This window comes from Scyliorhinus canicula, chromosome 6, assembly GCF_902713615.1.
Source record: "Scyliorhinus canicula chromosome 6, sScyCan1.1, whole genome shotgun sequence".
NCBI lineage: Eukaryota > Metazoa > Chordata > Chondrichthyes > Carcharhiniformes > Scyliorhinidae > Scyliorhinus > Scyliorhinus canicula.
In genome coordinates this window covers 184010157-184030199 of record NC_052151.1, presented here as the reverse complement: position 1 = coordinate 184030199, position 20043 = coordinate 184010157, and the positions used below count along the sequence as shown (strand labels likewise).

The window sequence follows — 20043 nt, the reverse complement described above, 5'->3', positions numbered from 1 at the left end:
GTTTTAGTTTCAAGCCCTGATCTGTTTAATTTTTCATACTAGGCACGGTATTTCATAACAGCAGCTCCAACAAAACGTTGGACTGTACCATCCCGCATTATTACAAGATAATACATGGCTTAGAAAGGGTGGATGCAAAGAAACTGTTTCCGTTAGGCGAGGAGACGAGGACCCGTGGGCACAGCCTTAGAATTAGAGGGGGTAAATTCAGAACAGAAATGCGGAGACATTTCTTCAGCCAGAGAGTGGTGGGCCTGTGGAATTCATTGCCGCGGAGTGCAGTGGAGGCCGGGACGCTAAATGGCTTCAAGGCAGAGATAGATAAATTCTTGATGTCGCGAGGAATTAAGGGCTACGGGGAGAATGCTGGTAGGTGGAGTTGAAATGCCCATCAGCCATGATTGAATGGCGGAGTGGACTCGATGGGCCGAATGGCCTTACTTCCACTCCTATGTCTTATGGTCTTATGGTCTTATGGTATGTTCCCGAGTCAAAAATCCTGTGGCTGTTGACTAGTTATGTTAATAGTCAGGGAATAGGAACTAATTATTATGAAGACACACGTTCCGGGTGCCACAATTCTCTGCTGCACTGCAATCACGTGTCAACTAACAATGTATCGGTTTACCAGCCATTAGGAGAAATTCAGGAAATGGGATTGATGAAGTTCCAGCATTTTTGAAAGAGTTTATTTTGAACTTGTGGAAATCAGAACACATAAGCAATAACTTCCTCTATGTGACAATCAGCAATGGATTGTCACTCCGTGTCTAATTTCCCTAATTGTCTAATTGAGGTTGCTCACTGGCACAGTGGTTAGCACTGCTACCTCATAGCTCCAGGAATCCTTTGTTCAATTCCGGGTGACTGTGTGGCGTTTGCATGTTCTCCCCGTGTCTGCGTGGGTTTCCTCCGGGTGCTCTGGTTTCTTCCCACAGTCTAAAGATGTGCAGGTTAGGTGGATTGACCATGGTAAATTGCCCCTTAGTGTCCAAAACGTAGGGTTACTGGGTTACGGAGATCGGGTGGAATTATGGGCTTAAGGAGGGTGCTCTTTCCAAGGACCGGTGCAGACTCGATGGGCTGAATGGCCTCCTTCTGCACTGTAAATTCTATGGTTCTACTCACTGGACTTTTCTTCTGATCCTCTCTCATCCGACCTTCCAACTCAGGCCAGGCGAGATCCAGGCAGCACAGCCCGTTCCGAGGCCCAGGGTCAAAGTTCAGCTCTGTCGAAGTGAAGGAGGGCGTGGCCCCTTTCCTACGGCTCTGGGGAGCTCGGGTTGGGGGGAGCTAGGCCGAGGCAGTTTTGGGAGTCGGGCCTGCAGGATGGGGGGAGGAGTTCTGTGCAGATGGGAGAATCCCATGGTGGAGATGGGGGGATAGTGTTGGGTGGTGTGGGCTCCATGGGCTGTTGGGGGTTTGGGGGGAGAAGTCATGGTGGGTGGGTGGGATCTTTACAACAGTTTTAAAAAAATATTTAATTCAGGCATTTTCTTAAAAAACAGGGTGAAGTAGCAGCAAAATTATACATTATAAATAACTAACACCCACTCCTGGTCCCCACACTCGCCCCCTCCTCCCGTCCTGCCTTCTCCATTTTAACTTCTTACCCTTCCCCCCCCCACCTTTTACTGATTCCTCAATTCTCCTTAAAGACGTCAATGAATGGCTCCCACCTCCAAGTGAACCCATCGACTGACCCCCTCAGGACGACCTTGACCTTCTCCATCCTCAGGCGTTCTGCCAGGTCACTCACCCATACTGCCGGCGGCTCCGAATCCCTCCATCCAGGTAAGATCCGTCTCTGGGCTATTAGGGATGCAAAGGCCAAAACATCGGCCTCTCTCACCCCCTGGACTCCCGGATCTTCCGACACCCTGAATATTATTACCTCCGAACTCGGGGCCATCTTTACCCCCCCCCCCCCCCCCCCCAACACCTCGGACATTACGTCCGCGAACCCCTGCCAGACCCCTTTAGCTTCGGACATGCCCAGAACATGCGGATATAATTCGCGAGCCTCCCTGAGCACCGCCCACCCTTTACAAAACCTACTCATCCGCGCTACTGTCATATGTGCTCTGTGAAGTACTTTAAACTGGATGAGGCTTAGCCTCGCACACGACAAGTTGGATGTAAAAGATCCCACGGCCAATATTGTGAAGAAGAGCAGGGGAGTTATCTCTCGTGGCCTGACTTGTGGTACTTGCTTGGTATTGTACACAAGCATAAGCTTGGGTCTTGGGCTTGACCTGTATATCCATCAGTCAACAATATGATTTGGCCATTCTCACATTGCTGTTTGTGGGAGCTTGCTTTTCACTAACTGGTTGCTGGATTTCCTTTAAAATACTGTACAATATCCCCATGGCTCTAAAGCGCATTGGGGCATCCTGGGTTTTAAAAGCCACAATATAAAGTAAATGTAAATTTCTCTCGGTTTTCCTTTCTTACGTGCCTCATGTCTGTCCCAGTTCCTTACCTGAGTTCTTGACGGCAGTTCGGAGTTCATGAGCTGACATGGTCCCTGATCGGTCATGGTCGCAATACAGGAAAGCACTCTGCAAATGGAGGAAATTGGGAAGCAAAGTGAGACCTGACGGATTAAACAGGTGGAAACTGGTAATGGCTACAGCCTGATGCCAACGCTTCCAATACTTTACCTTCCACTGCTTCATTCGATTCCAGAAGATCTTAAATTCGTCAAACCCAAGTCCTTCAGCGTTGTTCCTCTGTGTTTGAGGAGCAGTCAAGGAATAACTCTTGATTTTGTAGTTCTTTACATGTTTTCTGCTAACACATCTCTCTCAGTTGATCATTAACAAGCAGAGAATGAAAAAAATCTGATTGGAGTCTGGTTTCCCTGCCCAGCCTATGGAACGTTTTCTACATTAAAGACATCTAAGAAACGTCAGATATTCCCAATGGAAAATAAACTTCTCCATACGCAGTTTGAGGAGTTGCTGTACTCTCTGCACGTGATATACTATTTGCCTGGTGTTGGTGGATAAATACGCTGATATTCGGATGGTAGTTATACATTTAATAGCGGCAATGCGTCCGCAAGGTTCAAATTGATTGGTTTTTGTCAAAGGGAGGCTGGATGGGTAGTGACGGAATGGGCTCAGTGGGTAGTACTCTTGCCTCTGAGACAGAAGATTGTGGCTTCAATTAGTCCCATTCCAGAGATTTAAGCCCAAGACCCAAGGTTATACTTGTGTACAGTACCAAGCAAGTGCCACACTGCCAGAAATACTGTCTTCTTGTACACATTATATGTACAGCATTTATGCATGTATTCAGTATGTTTCAAAGCATTGCATCTACAGGATTTCATGTGCGTTTAGAATATTTCTAAATATTACATCTACAGTATTTTATGTGTGTTTAGTATCAGGAGTTTGGGAAGTTAATGAGATTAACAGTGAACCTGAGATAAAAATAATGAATAGAAATGTGACAAGATTAGCAGGAGTCAAGAGGCATTGAAGTTCGAATGGCCATATCAAAAATATTCTTTTCCAAAGATCAGTGGAGGTTATGCAAATGGTAACTTCAAAAGGCAAGGAATTTGAGTGCAGTAAACAGCTAGAATCCACAGAGAGGAATATCAAGGAGACGGAACAGTTATAACTGCCAGCACCCTCATTGGGGAAAGCAGGTTAGTTCTCCATCCAACAGTCAGACAGGTGAGTTCTATCTGTGATTCGAGCCATGGAGTCCTGTGCCAGCTAACATTTAGAGCCACGGCAGATATTGCAGATATTCACCTCCAAAAGACTCCGCTTTGTGCCTTCGCAGAACCAGGAAGAGACTTTTCCCAAACGTGATCACCTTGGCTGGAATACAAGAGCAGGGATGTACTTCTGAGGCTGTACAAGGCTCTGGTCAGACCCCATTTGGAGTATTGTGAGCAGTTTTGGGCCCCGTATCTAAGGAAGGATGTGCTGGCCTCGGAAAGGGCCCAGAGGAGGTTCACAAGAATGATCCCTGGAATGAAGAGCTTGTCGTATGAGGAACGGTTGTGGACTCTGGATCTATACTCGTTGGAGTTTAGAAGGACGAGGGGGGGAATCTTATTGAAACTTACAGGATACTGTGAGGCCTGGGTAGAGTGGACGTGAAGAGGATGTTTCCACTTGTAGGAAAAACTAGAACCAGAGGACACAATCTCAGACTAAAGGGACAATCCTTTAAAACAGAGATGAGGAGGAATTCCTTCAGCCGGAGGGTGGGGAATCTGTGGAACCCTTTGCCACAGAGGTTGTGGAGGCCAAATCACGGAGTGTCTTTAAGACAGAGATAGATAGGTTCTTGAATAATAATGAAGGGGGCACGGTAGCACAGTGGTTAGCACAGTTGCTTCACAGCTCCAGATTTGATTCCCGGCTTGGGTCACTGTCTGTGCGCAGTCTGCACGTTCTCCCCATGTCTGAGTGGGTTCCCTCCGGGTGCTCCCTCCGGTTTCCTCCCACAGTCCAAAGATGTGCAGGTTAGGTGGATGGCCATGCTAAATTACCCTTAGTGTCCAAAAAGGTAAGGTGGGATTCTGGGATAGGGTGGGGGTGTGGGCTTAGGTAGGGTGCTCTTTCCAAGTGCCGGTGCAGACTCGATGGGCCGAATGGCCTCCTTCTGCACTGTAAATTCTATGATTCTATAAGGGGATCAGGGGTTATGGGGAGAAGGCAGGAGAATGGGGTTGAGAAAAATATCAGCCATGATTGAATGGTGGAGCAAACTCGATGGGCCGAGTGGCGAAATTCTGCTCCTCTGTCTTATGGTCTCTTATGGTCTATGCGGTTTTGTGTGGTAACTATTAACTGGATTTGACCTAGAGAGTTGCTGAAATTGGATGTTGCTTGGAAAAGGGATGTCTCAGTGAGTTCAGGGAATGTGGATATATCTTGGGAACAAGAGGTAACTTCAGATAAGACGGTGTGTTTAGTTATTAATATCCTGAAGTTTCATAGTGTATATTAGCTTTTTGTCGTGTGTTGTTTCTTTTCTTTTACTTTCATAAATAGTCTTTATTAATTGTTTACACAGCGACCCGTCTGGCTCCTCACTGGCTGGACATGGTTCCTCACATTGTTCCAAACAAATATACACCACTAAGAACCAGTGTTTCAAGTTATCCTTGGGGATTTTGAGATACGCTCGCTGATATCGTCAGCGGGGTTCTTAACCTTAGAATATTTCCATACTGGGCAGCAAGGTGGCGCAGTGGTTAGCACGGCTGCCTCACGGCGCCAAGGACCCGGGTTCAATCCCGGCCTTGGGTCACTGACCGTGTGGAGTTCTCCCTGTGTCTGCGTGAGTCTCACCCCCACAACCCAAAGATGTGCAGGGAAGGTGGATTAGCCACATTAAGTTGCCCCTTAATTGAAAAAAAAAATGAATTTTGTACTCTAAATTTTTTTTAAAATTAAAGAAAAAAAAAAGAATGGAAACATTTAGGAGCAGGAGGAGGCCATTTGGCCCTTCAAGCCCACTCCGCCATTCATTATGACCATTGCTGATCATCCAACTCAAAAGCTTAATCCCACTTTCCCCATATCCTTTGACCCCTTCACCCCAAGTGCTATATCTAACTGCTTCTTGAAACCATACCATGTTTTGGACTCAACTACGTCCTGTGGTAACGAATTCCACAGGCCGACCACTCTCTGGGTGAAGAAATACCTCTTCATCTGTCCTAAATGGTCTACCCCGTATCCTCAGACTGTGCCCCATGGTTCTGGACATACCCACCATCGGGAACATCCATCCTGCATCTACCCTGTCCAGTCCTGTTAGAGTTTTATAGGTTTCTATGAGATCCACCCCACTCATTCTTCTGAACTCCAACAAATACAATCCTAAACTACTCAATCTCTCCTCGTACATCAGTCCTCCCATCCCAGGAATCAGTCTGGTAAACCTTTGCTGCACTCCCTCTATAGCTAGAACATCCTTCCTCAGATAAGGAGACGAAAACTGCACACAATATTCCAGGTGTGGCCTCACCAAGGTCCTGTATAATTGTCGCAAGACATCCCTGCTTCTGTACTTGATTCCTCTCGCAATGAAGGCCAACATACCATTTGCTTTCTTTGCCGCCTGCTGCACCTGTATGCTTACCTTCAGCGACCGGTGGACGAGGACACCCAGGTCTCATTGAACGTTCCCCTCTCCTAATTTATGGCCATTCAGATAATGGTCTGCCTCCTTGTCTTTGCTACCAAAGTGGATAACCTCGCATTTATCCAAATTATACTGCATTGATTTGCCCACTCACTCAACTTCCATATATTTAGATACACAATGCTCAGATGACTGAATTTCACAGTTTTAAATGAGCCCTAATTTAGTGAGAAATATTATTTTGATGATTGTGCTTTGCAGATCACTAAATGTTGACCAGGTTTGATGAAGAAATCATAGGATACGTGGTAGAGAGACACGATACTGCGACAAGTCTCAATTTCAAAACCATCAGGTGCCATTTCTTTTTCTGTAAAACAAAGGAGGGTAAATAATGAAGCGAATACCCACTCCCCCGCCTCTGCTCCCCCTCATCCCCCCGCCTCTGCTCCCCCTCATCCCACCGCCCAGCCAGTAGGTGGGTGACACTTGATTCCTGTAGAGACACCCCCTTAATATACAGAAGCCATTAGCTACAACCCCCTCCTTCGGAGTATATAATGACTCAGCTTTGCCATTTAAGGCAGTAGCTGGTCAGATCCTGTACCCTACAGGCGGGAGAATCAAGGTAAGAATTGCCTTTTTTATAGACTCCCCCAAAGGGACAGTGAAGAGGGGGTTCAGCGATGATACCTCTTCAAACTGAATCGTTAGCGTGCCACTAGAGTACTTTTACATAAGTTGTTTTATTAAGGATTGAGATTAATTATAGGACTGAGTAATTATTATTAACCATTAAACATGTATTTTTAGGACGTAGCAGTGATAAGTAATCAAATGGAATTTAGGATAGCTAACTTGACCAAAAGGACATTACTTCTGACATCTTGTCCAGGATTCTCCCCTACCCGGCGGGGCGGGGGGTCACGGCGTAGCAGAGTGGCGCCAACTACTCCGGCGTCGGGCCTCCCCAAAGGTGCGGAATTCTCCGCACCTTTAGGGGCTAGGCCCACGCCGGAGTGGTTGGCGTCACGCCGACTGGCACCAAATCCGGCACAACGGCCTTTGACGCCCGGCGTCGGGGCTGGCCGAAAGGCCTTCACCGGTTCGCGCATACGCCAGTGCGTCAGCGGCCGCTGACATCACCACCGGTGCATGCGCGGTAGGGGGGTTCTCTTCCGCCTCCACCATGGTGGAGGCCGTGGCGGCGGCGGAAGGAAAAGAGTGCCCCCACGGCACTGGCCCGCCGGCCGATCGGTGGGCCCCGATCACGGGCCAGGCCAACGTGGGGGCACCCCCCCGGGGTCCGATCGCCCTGCGCCCCCCCCAGGACCCCGCTCACGCCGCCAATCCCGCCGCCACCAGAGGTGGTTGAAACCACGTCGGCGGTATTGGCCTCTCAGCGGCGGGACTTCAGCCCATTGCGGGCCGGAGAATCGCTGCAGGGGGCACGCCGATGGCGTGGCGCGATTCCCGCTCCCGCCGATTCCCGGGTGGCGGAGAATTCCGGCCACGGCGGGGGCGGGATTTACGCCGGACCCGGGCGATTCTCCGACCCTGCAGGGGGTCGGAGAATTTTGCCCCTTATCTCTGTGAAACAATTCAGGGTGCTGGTTCTGTTGTTCTGTTTCTCACAGTCAGCAAGCTGCTGGGATTGTAAGCAGCTGTCAGGATGAGGATCAATCATGCGCTGCTTGCAATTCTATTGGGTGAAGTTTAAACACTGCTTGCAATTCTATTGGATAAGTTTAAAAGTAGCAGCTTCAGGGATTGGACCGCATTCAACTGGGGTGGGCTATTGATTTTTGAACGTTGTATAATTACTGTGTTCGGGTCTTTGTTCGGCAGAACAGGTCTTGGCCAATATCCAGTCTGTTCTCCGTGTACACGTAACAAGCTTGATTAAATAGCCATCTTGTTCAGGTTGTGGTGTTCCTCTCAACTGAGCTGAGCCACAGGGAATAACTCCACATGGAAGCTGACTCAATACACAGGTCTTGAAACCGTTCCTACATCAGACAGGTACTCCCTTCCCCAGTTGCACACAAATAATTTGGGACTCACGTTTAGAGAACACAGTATTTAAAACATCTTGCAGTTCATAAGCATTGATTTCCAGATCCTGAAAGAGAAGAGTGAGAGGAATAAGATAATGTTTGGACGTTAAGTATCTTTGTTAAGTATATTGTTTGGACAATGGCGTATCTTCAAAAGGATCATCGAATTGCTTTATTCTATAGTACATTATGACAGACCATTCAGCCCCACTCTTTTATACTAACAATTATGACCTGCTCTTGCCTACTCCCACCCTTTTTCATCTATATATCACTCAATATCAAAAAGAAAGACCACAACCACCATTAGGAAGTAAAATGAAGGGAAATAGACAAAACCATTGAATATGTTTCCAACTCTGAGCAGGTCCTTTGAAATCCACAGGCCTAAATATTCTCGGGAAAGCTACTCCTGAGATTGGAAGAACACGGAGGGCGAGCATCCACAACTTGCAGTGTCTCAAGGCCTCACAGCTGCTGCCCCAGACTCCAGCATTGGGACTCATTTGTGCAGCCAGAGAAAGTCCAGCACCACTTCCAAAAAGGAACAGTGATCTCTGATCTGTCAGTCCCACTCCTGAACCTCGCGTTCTCACTCCTGTCCCTCTCGTTCTCACTCCTGAACCTCGCATTCTCACTCCTGAACCTCGCGTTCGCACTCCTGAACCTCGCATTCTCACTCCAGTCCCTCGCGATCTCACTCCTGAACCTCGCGTTCGCACTCCTGAACCTCGCGTTCGCACTCCTGAACCTCGCGTTCGCACTCCTGAACCTCGCGTTCGCACTCCTGAACCTCGCGTTCGCACTCCTGAACCTCGCGTTCGCACTCCTGAACCTCGCGTTCGCACTCCTGAACCTCGCGTTCGCACTCCTGAACCTCGCGTTCGCACTCCTGAACCTCGCGTTCGCACTCCTGAACCTCGCGTTCGCACTCCTGAACCTCGCGTTCGCACTCCTGAACCTCGCCTTCGCACTCCTGAACCTCGCCTTCGCACTCCTGAACCTCGCCTTCGCACTCCTGAACCTCGCCTTCTCACTCCTGAACCTCGCCTTCTCACTCCTGAACCTCGCCTTCTCACTCCTGAAACTCGCCTTCTCACTCCTGAACCTCGCCTTCTCACTCCTGAACCTCGCGGTCGCACTCTTGAAGCTCGCGTTCTCACTCCTGAACCTCGCGTTCTCACTCCTGAATCTCGCGTTCTCACTCCTGAACCTCGCGTTCTCACTCCTGAACCTCGCGTTCTCACTCCTGAACCTCGCGTTCTCACTCATGAACCTCGTGTTCTCCCTGCTGAACCTCACTTTTTCACTCCTGAACCTCGGTTTTCACTCCTGAATCCTGCGTTCTCACTCCTGAACCTCGCGTTCTCAGTCCTGAACATCGCGTTCTCACTCCTGAGCCTCGCGTTCTCACTCCTGAACCTCGCGCTTTCATTCCTGAACCTCGCGTTCTCACTCCTGAATCCTGCGTTCTCACTCCTGAACCTCGCGTTCTCACTCCTGAACCTCACGCTCTCACTCCTGAACCTCGCGTTCGCACTCCTGAACCTCGCGTTCGCACTCCAGTCCCTCGCGATCTCACTCCTGAACCTCGCGTTCGCACTCCTGAACCTCGCGTTCTCACTCCTGAACCTCGCGTTCTCACTCCAGTCCCTCGCGATCTCACTCCTGAACCTCGCGTTCGCACTCCTGAACCTCGCGATCTCACTCCTGAACCTCGCGCTCGCACTCCTGAACCTCGCGTTCGCACCCCTGAACCTCGCCTTCGCACTCCTGAACCTCGCCATCTCACTACTGAACCTCGCCTTCTCACTCCTGGAACTCGCCTTCTCACTCCTGAACCTCGCGGTCGCACTCTTGAAGCTCGCGTTCTCACTCCTGAACCTCGCGTTCTCACTCCTGAATCTCGCGTTCTCACTCCTGAACCTCGCGTTCTCACTCCTGAACCTCGCGTTCTCACTCCTGAACCTCGCGTTCTCACTCCTGAACCTCGCGTTCTCACTCCTGAACCTCGCGTTCTCACTCCTGAACCTCGTGTTCTCCCTGCTGAACCTCACGTTTTCACTCTTGAACCTCGGTTTTCACTCCTGAATCCTGCGTTCTCACTCCTGAACCTCGCGTTCTCACTCCTGAGCCTCGCGTTCTCACTCCTGAACCTCGCGTTTTCATTCCTGAACCTCGCGTTCTCACTCCTGAACCTCGCGTTCTCACTCCTGAACCTCACGGTCACACTCCTGAACCTCGCGTTCTCACTCCTGAACCTCGCGTTCGCACTCCTGAACCTCGCGTTCTCACTCCTGAACCTCGTGTTCTCCCTGCTGAACCTCACGTTTTCACTCTTGAACCTCGGTTTTCACTCCTGAATCCTGCGTTCTCACTCCTGAACCTCGCGTTCTCAGTCCTGAACATCGCGTTCTCACTCCTGAGCCTCGCGTTCTCACTCCTGAACCTCGCGTTTTCATTCCTGAACCTCGCGTTCTCACTCCTGAACCTCGCGTTCTCACTCCTGAACCTCGCGTTCTCACTCCTGAACCTCGCGTTCTCACTCCTGAACCTCGTGTTCTCACTCCTGAACCTCGCGTTCTCACTCCTGAACCTCGTGTTCTCCCTGCTGAACCTCACGTTTTCACTCCTGAACCTCGGTTTTCACTCCTGAATCCTGCGTTCTCACTCCTGAACCTCGCGTTCTCAGTCCTGAACATCGCGTTCTCACTCCTGAGCCTCGCGTTCTCACTCCTGAACCTCGCGTTTTCATTCCTGAACCTCGCGTTCTCACTCCTGAATCCTGCGTTCTCACTCCTGAACCTCGCGTTCTCACTCCTGAACCTCGCGCTCTCACTCCTGAACCTCGCGTTCGCACTCCTGAACCTCGCGTTCTCACTCCAGTCCCTTGCGATCTCACTCCTGAACCTCGCGTTCTCACTCCTGAACCTCGCGTTCTCACTCCAGTCCCTCGCGATCTCACTCCTGAACCTCGCGTTCGCACTCCTGAACCTCGCGATCTCACTCCTGAACCTCGCGCTCGCACTCCTGAACCTCGCGTTCGCACCCCTGAACCTCGCCTTCGCACTCCTGAACCTCGCCATCTCACTACTGAACCTCGCCTTCTCACTCCTGAAACTCGCCTTCTCACTCCTGAACCTCGCGGTCGCACTCTTGAAGCTCGCGTTCTCACTCCTGAACCTCGCGTTCTCACTCCTGAATCTCGCGTTCTCACTCCTGAACCTCGCGTTCTCACTCCTGAACCTCGCGTTCTCACTCCTGAACCTCGCGTTCTCACTCCTGAACCTCGCGTTCTCACTCCTGAACCTCGCGTTCTCACTCCTGAACCTCGCGTTCTCACTCCTGAACCTCGTGTTCTCCCTGCTGAACCTCACGTTTTCACTCTTGAACCTCGGTTTTCACTCCTGAATCCTGCGTTCTCACTCCTGAACCTCGCGTTCTCACTCCTGAGCCTCGCGTTCTCACTCCTGAACCTCGCGTTTTCATTCCTGAACCTCGCGTTCTCACTCCTGAACCTCGCGTTCTCACTCCTGAACCTCGCGGTCACACTCCTGAACCTCGCGTTCTCACTCCTGAACCTCGCGTTCGCACTCCTGAACCTCGCGTTCTCACTCCTGAACCTCGTGTTCTCCCTGCTGAACCTCACGTTTTCACTCTTGAACCTCGGTTTTCACTCCTGAATCCTGCGTTCTCACTCCTGAACCTCGCGTTCTCAGTCCTGAACATCGCGTTCTCACTCCTGAGCCTCGCGTTCTCACTCCTGAACCTCGCGATTTCATTCCTGAACCTCGCGTTCTCACTCCTGAACCTCGCGTTCTCACTCCTGAACCTCGCGTTTTCACTCCTGAACCTCGCGTTCTCACTCCTGAACCTCGCGTTCGCACTCCTGAACCTCGCGTTCTCACTCCTGAACCTCGTGTTCTCCCTGCTGAACCTCGCGTTTTCACTTCTGAAACTCACGTTTTCACTCCTGAACCTCGCCTTCTCACTCCTGAAACTCGCCTTCTCACTCCTGAACCTCGCCTTCTCACTCCTGAACCTCGCCTTCTCACTCCTGAACCTCGCCTTCTCACTCCTGAACCTCGCCTTCTCACTCCTGAACCTCGCGGTCGCACTCCTGAACCTCGCGTTCTCACTCCTGAACCTCGCCTTCTCACTCCTGAAACTCGCCTTCTGACTCCTGAACCTCGCCTTCTCACTCCTGAACCTCGCCTTCTCACTCCTGAACCTCGCGGTTGCACTCCTGAACCTCGCGTTCTCACTCCTGAACCTCGCGTTCTCACTCCTGAACCTCGCGTTCTCACTCCTGAACCTCGCGTTTTCACTCCTGAACCTCGCGTTCCCACTCCTGAATCTTATCTGATTGTGGCCTACTCCCGATAAACTTTGATTTCTTTGTTAAGAATTTATCTACCTATGCCTTGGAAAATATTCAAGGGCCGAGCCTCACTGCTCTCTGAATAAGCGTTCCAAAGACTCATGACCCTGAGAGAAAAGGTTTCTCCTAATCTCCATTTTATATCAGAGAGCCCTTATTTGTAAATGATGTCCCCTATTTATAGTCCCTCCAACAAGGGCAAACATCCTCCCAGCATTCACCCTGTCCAGTCCTCCCAAGATCTTACATGTTTCAATGGGATCATCTCTCATTCTTCTAAACTCCAATGGATCCTGTCCAACCTTGTCCTCATTCCAGGAATCAGTTTGAGTAAGCCTTATCTGAACTGGTTCCAAGAGCAATTCAGTTCTTTCTTTAAAAAAGGAGGTCAAAACTCTGTAGATGTGGTCTCACCAATGCACTGTACAATTATACCAAAACATCTCTACTTTTATATTCTATTCCCCTTGCAATAAATGCCACCATTCCTCTTGCCTCCCTAATCACTTACTGTCCTTGTGTATTAACCTTTCCCGATTCATATACCAGGACATCCAGATCCCTCTGTACCTCAGAGACTGCAATCTTTCTCCATCTAGATAATATTCTGCTGTTCTGCCAAAATGCACAAGTTCACATTTTCCCACGTTATACTCCGTTTGCCAAGTGTTTTCCCACTCACTAACCTATCTAAATCCCTCTGTGGGCTCTTTATGCCCTTTTCAGTCTCACTCCCGACTCCCCACGTCCTCACTCCTGAAAATCCCGAGCTCTGTGTCACTCCAAGGTTATCTCACAAATGTTGCTGCTCACCTTCCCTGAGATTTGTTCAAACAGCGAGCGGAATTGCCTTTCCTCCTGACTTTCATCCTGGGGGTTCGATTTTGATTTTGGCGGCTGCAGAAAACAAGTTTTCTTTTTAGACTCCAACATTTTTTTGATTTGAAAGTCTCAGTGTGATTCCCAGAGTGAGGGCACTGTGTGCGTGTGTTAATATTTAGATATCGGCTCTCACTCAGCTGCTTGTCTCAGAGTCAGAAGCTTGGGACCCAACTCCAGAGGCTTGGGTGCAAAAATCTACAATGGTACCGAGAGGGAGTCCTGCACAGTAGGAGGTGCCTCCTATCAACTGAGATGTTAAACCGAGGACCAATCTGCCCTGGATGTCAAAAGACATCATTTGAGGGAAAGCAGCAGAATTCTCCCTGGCATTTTGGGCCCATATGTTACCCTCATCCACCGATTATAGGGTCACCATGTGTGCGGGAGCTTGCTTTCGCAAATTGGCTGCCACATTTCATGCATTGCAACAGCGACAACACCTCAAGAAGCAGCTCATTGGCATTGGGACCCTGAGTCATGAAAGGCGCTACATAAATACCAAGTTCTCTCTTTCCCACAGAGGTTCTAGATATTGTAACCAGGCAAAGAGAGATGATCCAGATTAACCCGGGGTAGTGGACACTTTCATCACCCATTAAGTTACATGTTGGGGTGTGTGGGGCAAAATAAATTACGGTTGTGGATCAATACTGCTCACAGGCCAATCACAATCCAACAGAGAACGAATGAAGGGCTATGTGCTAAACATCGCTGGATAGTGTGGGGCACCAGCAGCCCACAACTTATCGATTCACTCCAGGGGCCCCATAATTTCAATAACTCGGAGGTTAGGATTCAGCCGCACTTTTTGGACAAGCGTAAGGACAGCCCTGCTGATCCCACACTGGACATACAGCACCGGTGGCCCACCCAGGACTGTTATTGCTCAGCAGTCGCAGGCTATGCAGCAGGAACATGCATGGAGTAAGCTGCACCCCCCCCCCCCCCTCCCCCCCTCCCCGCCCTGCGCACAGTACAGCATACACAAAATTGTGACTGGAAATGAAAATGTGGAGAGAGGAATAAAACAACATCAGAGTTGATATTACCCATTTTAGACGAAAGTCATTGATACCAACCTGCATCCGTGGGCCCAACTCTCAGCTTCTGAAGTAAATCCTCATTTCATAGTTTAAGGATGGCACCCAATCTCAAGGAGAGCAGAGAAAACGTTTAAGGAGACAAGGTGATAGCGATGTATGGGAGGACCTTGCTCCAAGCCACGTCATACGGCGGTGTCTCAACCAACAGGCCACAACACAGCCAGAAACACGGCCGCATAAACTCTGCTGCCAGAAAAGTGGAGTGAGCAGCAGGAGAACGAGAGCAGAACCTTGTCTCAAGAACCGCCACTCCCCACCCCCCTTCCTCTTGCCCCCACCACTGACGTCAGGGCAACTCTTGTGCTCTTTGCCCAAAGACCTGAGGCTCCAGGATTGAATTGATGAGTCACCTGAGGGCACACAAATCACAAAGCCTGGGAAGACACCATCCTCACTCTGAGGAAATGAGGACAACCCCAGAAACAACAAGAAATGTCATCAATATCTCGGGGTCAGATCCGGTATCCTGACCACATCTCAGTTGCAGTAATGAAGACTTGTGCTCCAGAACTGGCTGTGCTGTTCCAGTTCAGCTACAATGCACGTATTTCCCCAACAATGTTGAAAACGGCCTCGGTATGCCCTGTCCACAAAACGCAAGACAAGTCCAACCCACTCAATTACCACCCCATCAGTCTGCTCTTGATCATCAGTAAAATGATAGAAAGGGTCATTAACAGTGATATCAAGTGGCACTTATACAGCAATAAACTGCTCTACAATGATCAGTTTGGGTTAGGGAAGGGCCATTCAGCTCCAGGCTTCATTACAGCTTTGGTCCATAAATGGACAGAAGGGTTGATCCGATGGGTGAGGTGAGAGTGACTTCTCTTCACATTAAGGCACCATTTAACTGAGTGTGACATCAAGGAGCCCAAGCTAAATTCAAGTCAATGGAAATCAGCGAGAAGACACTCCATTGATTGGAGTCGGAAAGAGCACAAAGAAGATGGTTGTGGTTGTTGGATGTCAATCATCTCAGCCCCAGGACATTGCTGCAGGAGTTCCTCAGGGTTGTCTCTTCGGCCCAAACATCTTCAGCTGCTTCATCAATAATTTCCCTCCATTTGTAAATCAAAAATGGAGATGTTCGCTAATGGTAGCACAATGTTCAGCACCATTTGCAATTCCCCAGATACTGAAGCAGTCTCTGTCCACATGCAACAAGACCAGGATAACATTCATGTTTGGCCTGGCAAGTGTCAATAGCATTTGTGCCATCTCCCCTTGACATTCAGTGGCATTACCATCACTGAATGCTCTGGGGGTTACTACAGTCCAGGAACCGAACTGGACCAGCCATATAAATACTGTGACAGAAGAGTATGTCAGAGGCTGGGAATTCTGCTGCCTGACTCCCCAAAGCCTGTCCACCATCCACTAGGCTCAAGTCAGGATGGAATACTCCCCCCTTACCTGGAAGAGTACAGCTCCAACAACGCTCAAAAAGGTCGACTGCATCCAGGACAAAGCAGCACGCTTGATTGGCACCCCAGACATCACCTTAAACTTTCAGTCTCTCCACCACATGCGCACAGTGTGTACCATATACAATATGCTCTGCAGCAACTCGTCAATCTCCCGTTCATAGCATCTTCAAAGTCACAACCTCAAAGAACAAGGGCAGCAGGCACATGGGAACACCACCACCTGGAAGTTCCCCTCTAAGCCACTCACCATCCTGACTTGGGAATATATCAGCCATTCCTTCACTGTCGGTGGATCAGAATCCTGGAACTCCCTCTCCAACAGCACTGTGGATGTACCTGCACCATATGAATTGCAACGGTTCAAGAAGGCAGGTCACCACCACCTTCTCAAGGACAACTAGGGATGGGGTATAAATTCTGGTCTTGCCAATGATGCCCACAACCCAAAAATGAATTTTTAAGAAGTCTGCCTCACCATTCAGTTTGATTAATCTGGATCTTAACTCCATCCACCCACTTTGGTTCCATTCTTTTAATATTGTCAAACAAAAATCTATGAAATTCAGTTTTATTTTTCTCCTTGAACTCTGTGGCTTTTGAAGTTTGAAACCTGCGATGTCCTGAACATAGAGACAGCAGAGGAAGGTAGATTTTATGAATTTGAGCTTTCCACTAAGAGGCAACACTGGCTAGGAGTCCCCGGCGTGGTTATCACCAGTCACGGGACTGTCTATCTATTGAGTCAATTTGCTTATCTGGAGCAAAAACCTTGCAGTGGGAGTGCTCTGTGTCCAATGCAGGCTCCATGCAATCCGTGCAAGTGGTAACTAATATCCTTGACATTCAATTGCCTAAAGTGACACTGAACATTTTACTCCAAAGTTAGAAGTTACTAAGTTTTAAAGATACACCTACCTCTGGTAGATCTGCACCAATCTTATCCCCCATTTCACTGCAAATAAAACATAAATATTATTAAGAGCATAACCTTCTTGCATCAAATAGTGTCCATATGGATGTCATAAGAAATATGATACTGTAAACTGGGTTGTAGTTGTTGGAAGGATAATTGGCGATGGTTGGAGGATAGTCAGCAATAAATTGGGGGGTGGCAGTTGGTGGGGTGGTTGGTGATGGTTGGAGGGGCAGTTGGAGGGGTGGTTGGTGATCATTGGAGGGGCAGTTGGAGGGGTGGTTGGTGATGGTTGGAGGGGCAATTGGAGGGGTGGTTGGTGATGGTTGGAGGGGCAGGTGGAGGGGTGGTTGGTGATGGTTGGAGGGGCAGTTGGAGGGGTGGTTGGTGATGGTTGGAGGGGCAATTGGAGGGGTGGTTGGTGATGGTTGGAGGGGCAGGTGGAGGGGTGGTTGGTGATGGTTGGAGGGGTGGTTGGTGAGGCAATTGGAGGGGTGGTTGGTGATGGTTGGAGGGGCAATTGGAGGGGTGGTTGGTGATGGTTGGAGGGGCAGTTGGAGGGGTGGTTGGAGGGGCAGTTGGAGGGGTGGTTGGTGATGGTTGGAGGGGTGGTTGGAGGGGCAGTTGGAGGTGTGGTTGGTGAAGGTTGGAGGGGCAGTTGGAGGGGTGGTTGGTGATGGTTGGAGGGGCAGTTGGAGGGGTGGTTGGAGGGGCAGTTGGAGGGGTGGTTGGTGATGGTTGGAGGGGCAGTTGGAGGGGTGGTTGGTGATGGTTGGAGGGGCAGTTGGAGGGGTGGTTGGAGGGGCAGTTGGAGGGGTGGTTGGTGATCGTTGGAGGGGCAGTTGGAGGGGTGGTTGGAGGGCAGTTGGAGGTGTGGTTGGTGAAGGTTGGAGGGGCAATTGGAGGGGTGGTTGGTGATGGTTGGAGGGGCAGTTGGAGGGGTGGTTGGAGGGGCAGTTGGAGGGGTGGTTGGTGATGGTTGGAGGGGCAGTTGGAGGGGTGGTTGGTGATGGTTGGAGGGGCAGTTGGAGGGGTGGTTGGAGGGGCAGTTGGAGGAGTGGTTGGTGATGGTTGGAGGGGCAGTTGGAGGAGTGGTTGGAGGGGCAGTTGGAGGGGTGGTTGATGATGGTTGGAGGGGCAGTTGGAGGAGTGGTTGGAGGGGCAGTTGGAGGGGTGGTTGGTGATGGTTGGAGGGGCAGTTGGTGGAGTGGTTGGCATTGGTTGGACAGATGGTTGTTGATGGCTGGAGGGGGAAGTTGGTGATCGACAGCCAGATCATTTGAGGGAGGGTTTGAGTGACAAGGGAAGAACCATATATGGCTTGCAATTCAAGAGCTGGGGGGGAGAATCTTCCTCCTTGCAATTCTTCCCACCACCTGAGCAGTGAATGGACGCAAATGCAACAGTAACTTTTAAAAGGAAATTGGATAAATAATTGAAAAGGAAATGTTTGCAGATGTATGGGAAAAGAGCAGGGACGTGGGACAAATTAACTGGAGCCAGAACATACATGATGGACAAATGTACCAGTCAAAATCAAGAAAAACTTATTTTTAAGCTTACAGGCTTAAAGCTTTCTTCTCCGAAATAAATCGAACAATGAACTCAGCCTCTGCTTCAGGTTGGAAAGTAGTCGGAACAATCACATATTGTCCTGGTGGAAGTTTGAACCTTTGGGAGTTTTCCCGGACGTTGATGTACGTCTTGCTCTTTGCTTTCGAACCATGAAATTGGAAGAAATCTTTCGACAGGTGATCAATGTCATTTTCAGCCTGGAAAATAAATTCCTGCCTTCAGCCTCATCGTAGCAAAACCTGACACGTCTCATTGCACCAACATGAAAGAAATCTTAGAGAAAATAGCACTTAGTCCATTGATAACAAACGTTTGAGTACCCTAAACCGCCATTAAAGCTTATTCCTCCAGTACTCCAACTGTCCCATTGAAGCCCATCCACCAGTGCCCCAACCAATTAAAGCTCAGCCTGATATAATAATAATAATCTTTAGTGCCACAAGTAGGCTTACATTAAGCAAAGATTATACATTATGGCAAAGATTAGTGGGAGACTAGAGGACTGGAAAATCTTTAGGGGGCAACAGAAAGCTACTAAAAAAGCTATAAAGAAGAGAAAGATAGATTATGAGAGTAAACTTGCTCAGAACATAAAAACAGATCGTAAAAGTTTCTACAAACATATAAAACAAAAAAGAGTGACTAAGGTAAATATTGGTCCTTTAGAGGATGAGAAGGGAGATTTAATAATGGGAGATGAGGAAATGGCTGAGGAACTGATCAGGTTTTTTGGGTCGGTCTTCACAGTGGAAGACACAAATAACATACCAGTGACTGATGGAAATGAGGCTATGACAGGTGAGGACATTGAGATGATTGCTATCTCTAAGGAGGTAGTGATGGGCAAGCTAATGGGGCTAAAGGTAGATAAGTCTCCTGGCCCTAATGGAATGCATCCCAGAGTGCTAAAAGAGATGGCTAGGGAAATTGCAAATGCACTAGTGATAATTTACCAAAATTGACTAGACTCTGGGGTGGTCCCGGCGGATTGGAAATTAGCAAACGTGACACCACTGTTTAAAAAAGGATGTAGGCAGGAAGCGGGTAATTATAGGCCAGTGAGCTTAACTTCGGTAGTAGGGAAGATGCTGGAATCTATCATCAAGGAAGAAATAGCGAGGCATCTGGATGGAAATTGTCCCATTGGGCAGACACAGCATGGGTTCATAAAGGGCAGGTTGTTCCTAACTAGTGGAATTTTTTGAGGACATTACCAGTGCGGTTGATAACAGGGAGCCAATGGATGTGGTATATCTGGATTTCCAGAAAGCCTTCGACAAGGTGCCACACAAAAGGTTGCTGCATAAGATAAAGATGCATGGCATTAAGGGTAAAGTAGTAGCATGGACAGAGGATTGGTTAATTAATAGAAAGCAAAGAATGGGGATTAATGGGTGTTTCTCTGGTTGGCGATCAGTAGCTAGTGGTGTCCCTCAGGAATCAGTGTTGGGCCCAAAATTGTTCACAATTTACATAGATGTTTTGGAGTTGGGAACCAAAGGCAATGGGCGCGATTCTCCGCTCCCCACGCGGCGTGGGAGAATCATGGGAGGGCCCCCCGACAAAATTCAGGACC

General features: G+C 49.3%; 1 protein-coding gene across 1 annotated transcript in view; it reads right to left on the bottom strand.

Annotated features, from left to right (window-relative positions):
- capn9 (calpain 9) overlaps nt 1-20043 on the bottom strand; it is a 114321-nt gene that overhangs the window by 29762 nt on the left and 64516 nt on the right. The window contains exons 11-17 of the mRNA XM_038800615.1: nt 18456-18664; nt 16895-16931; nt 13378-13461; nt 8191-8248; nt 6432-6496; nt 2667-2735; nt 2486-2564 (exon numbers count right to left, since the gene is read on the bottom strand). Of these exons, the coding sequence (XP_038656543.1) occupies nt 2486-2564; nt 2667-2735; nt 6432-6496; nt 8191-8248; nt 13378-13461; nt 16895-16931; nt 18456-18664 (601 nt within the window). The remainder of the gene's footprint in view (nt 1-2485; nt 2565-2666; nt 2736-6431; nt 6497-8190; nt 8249-13377; nt 13462-16894; nt 16932-18455; nt 18665-20043) is intronic.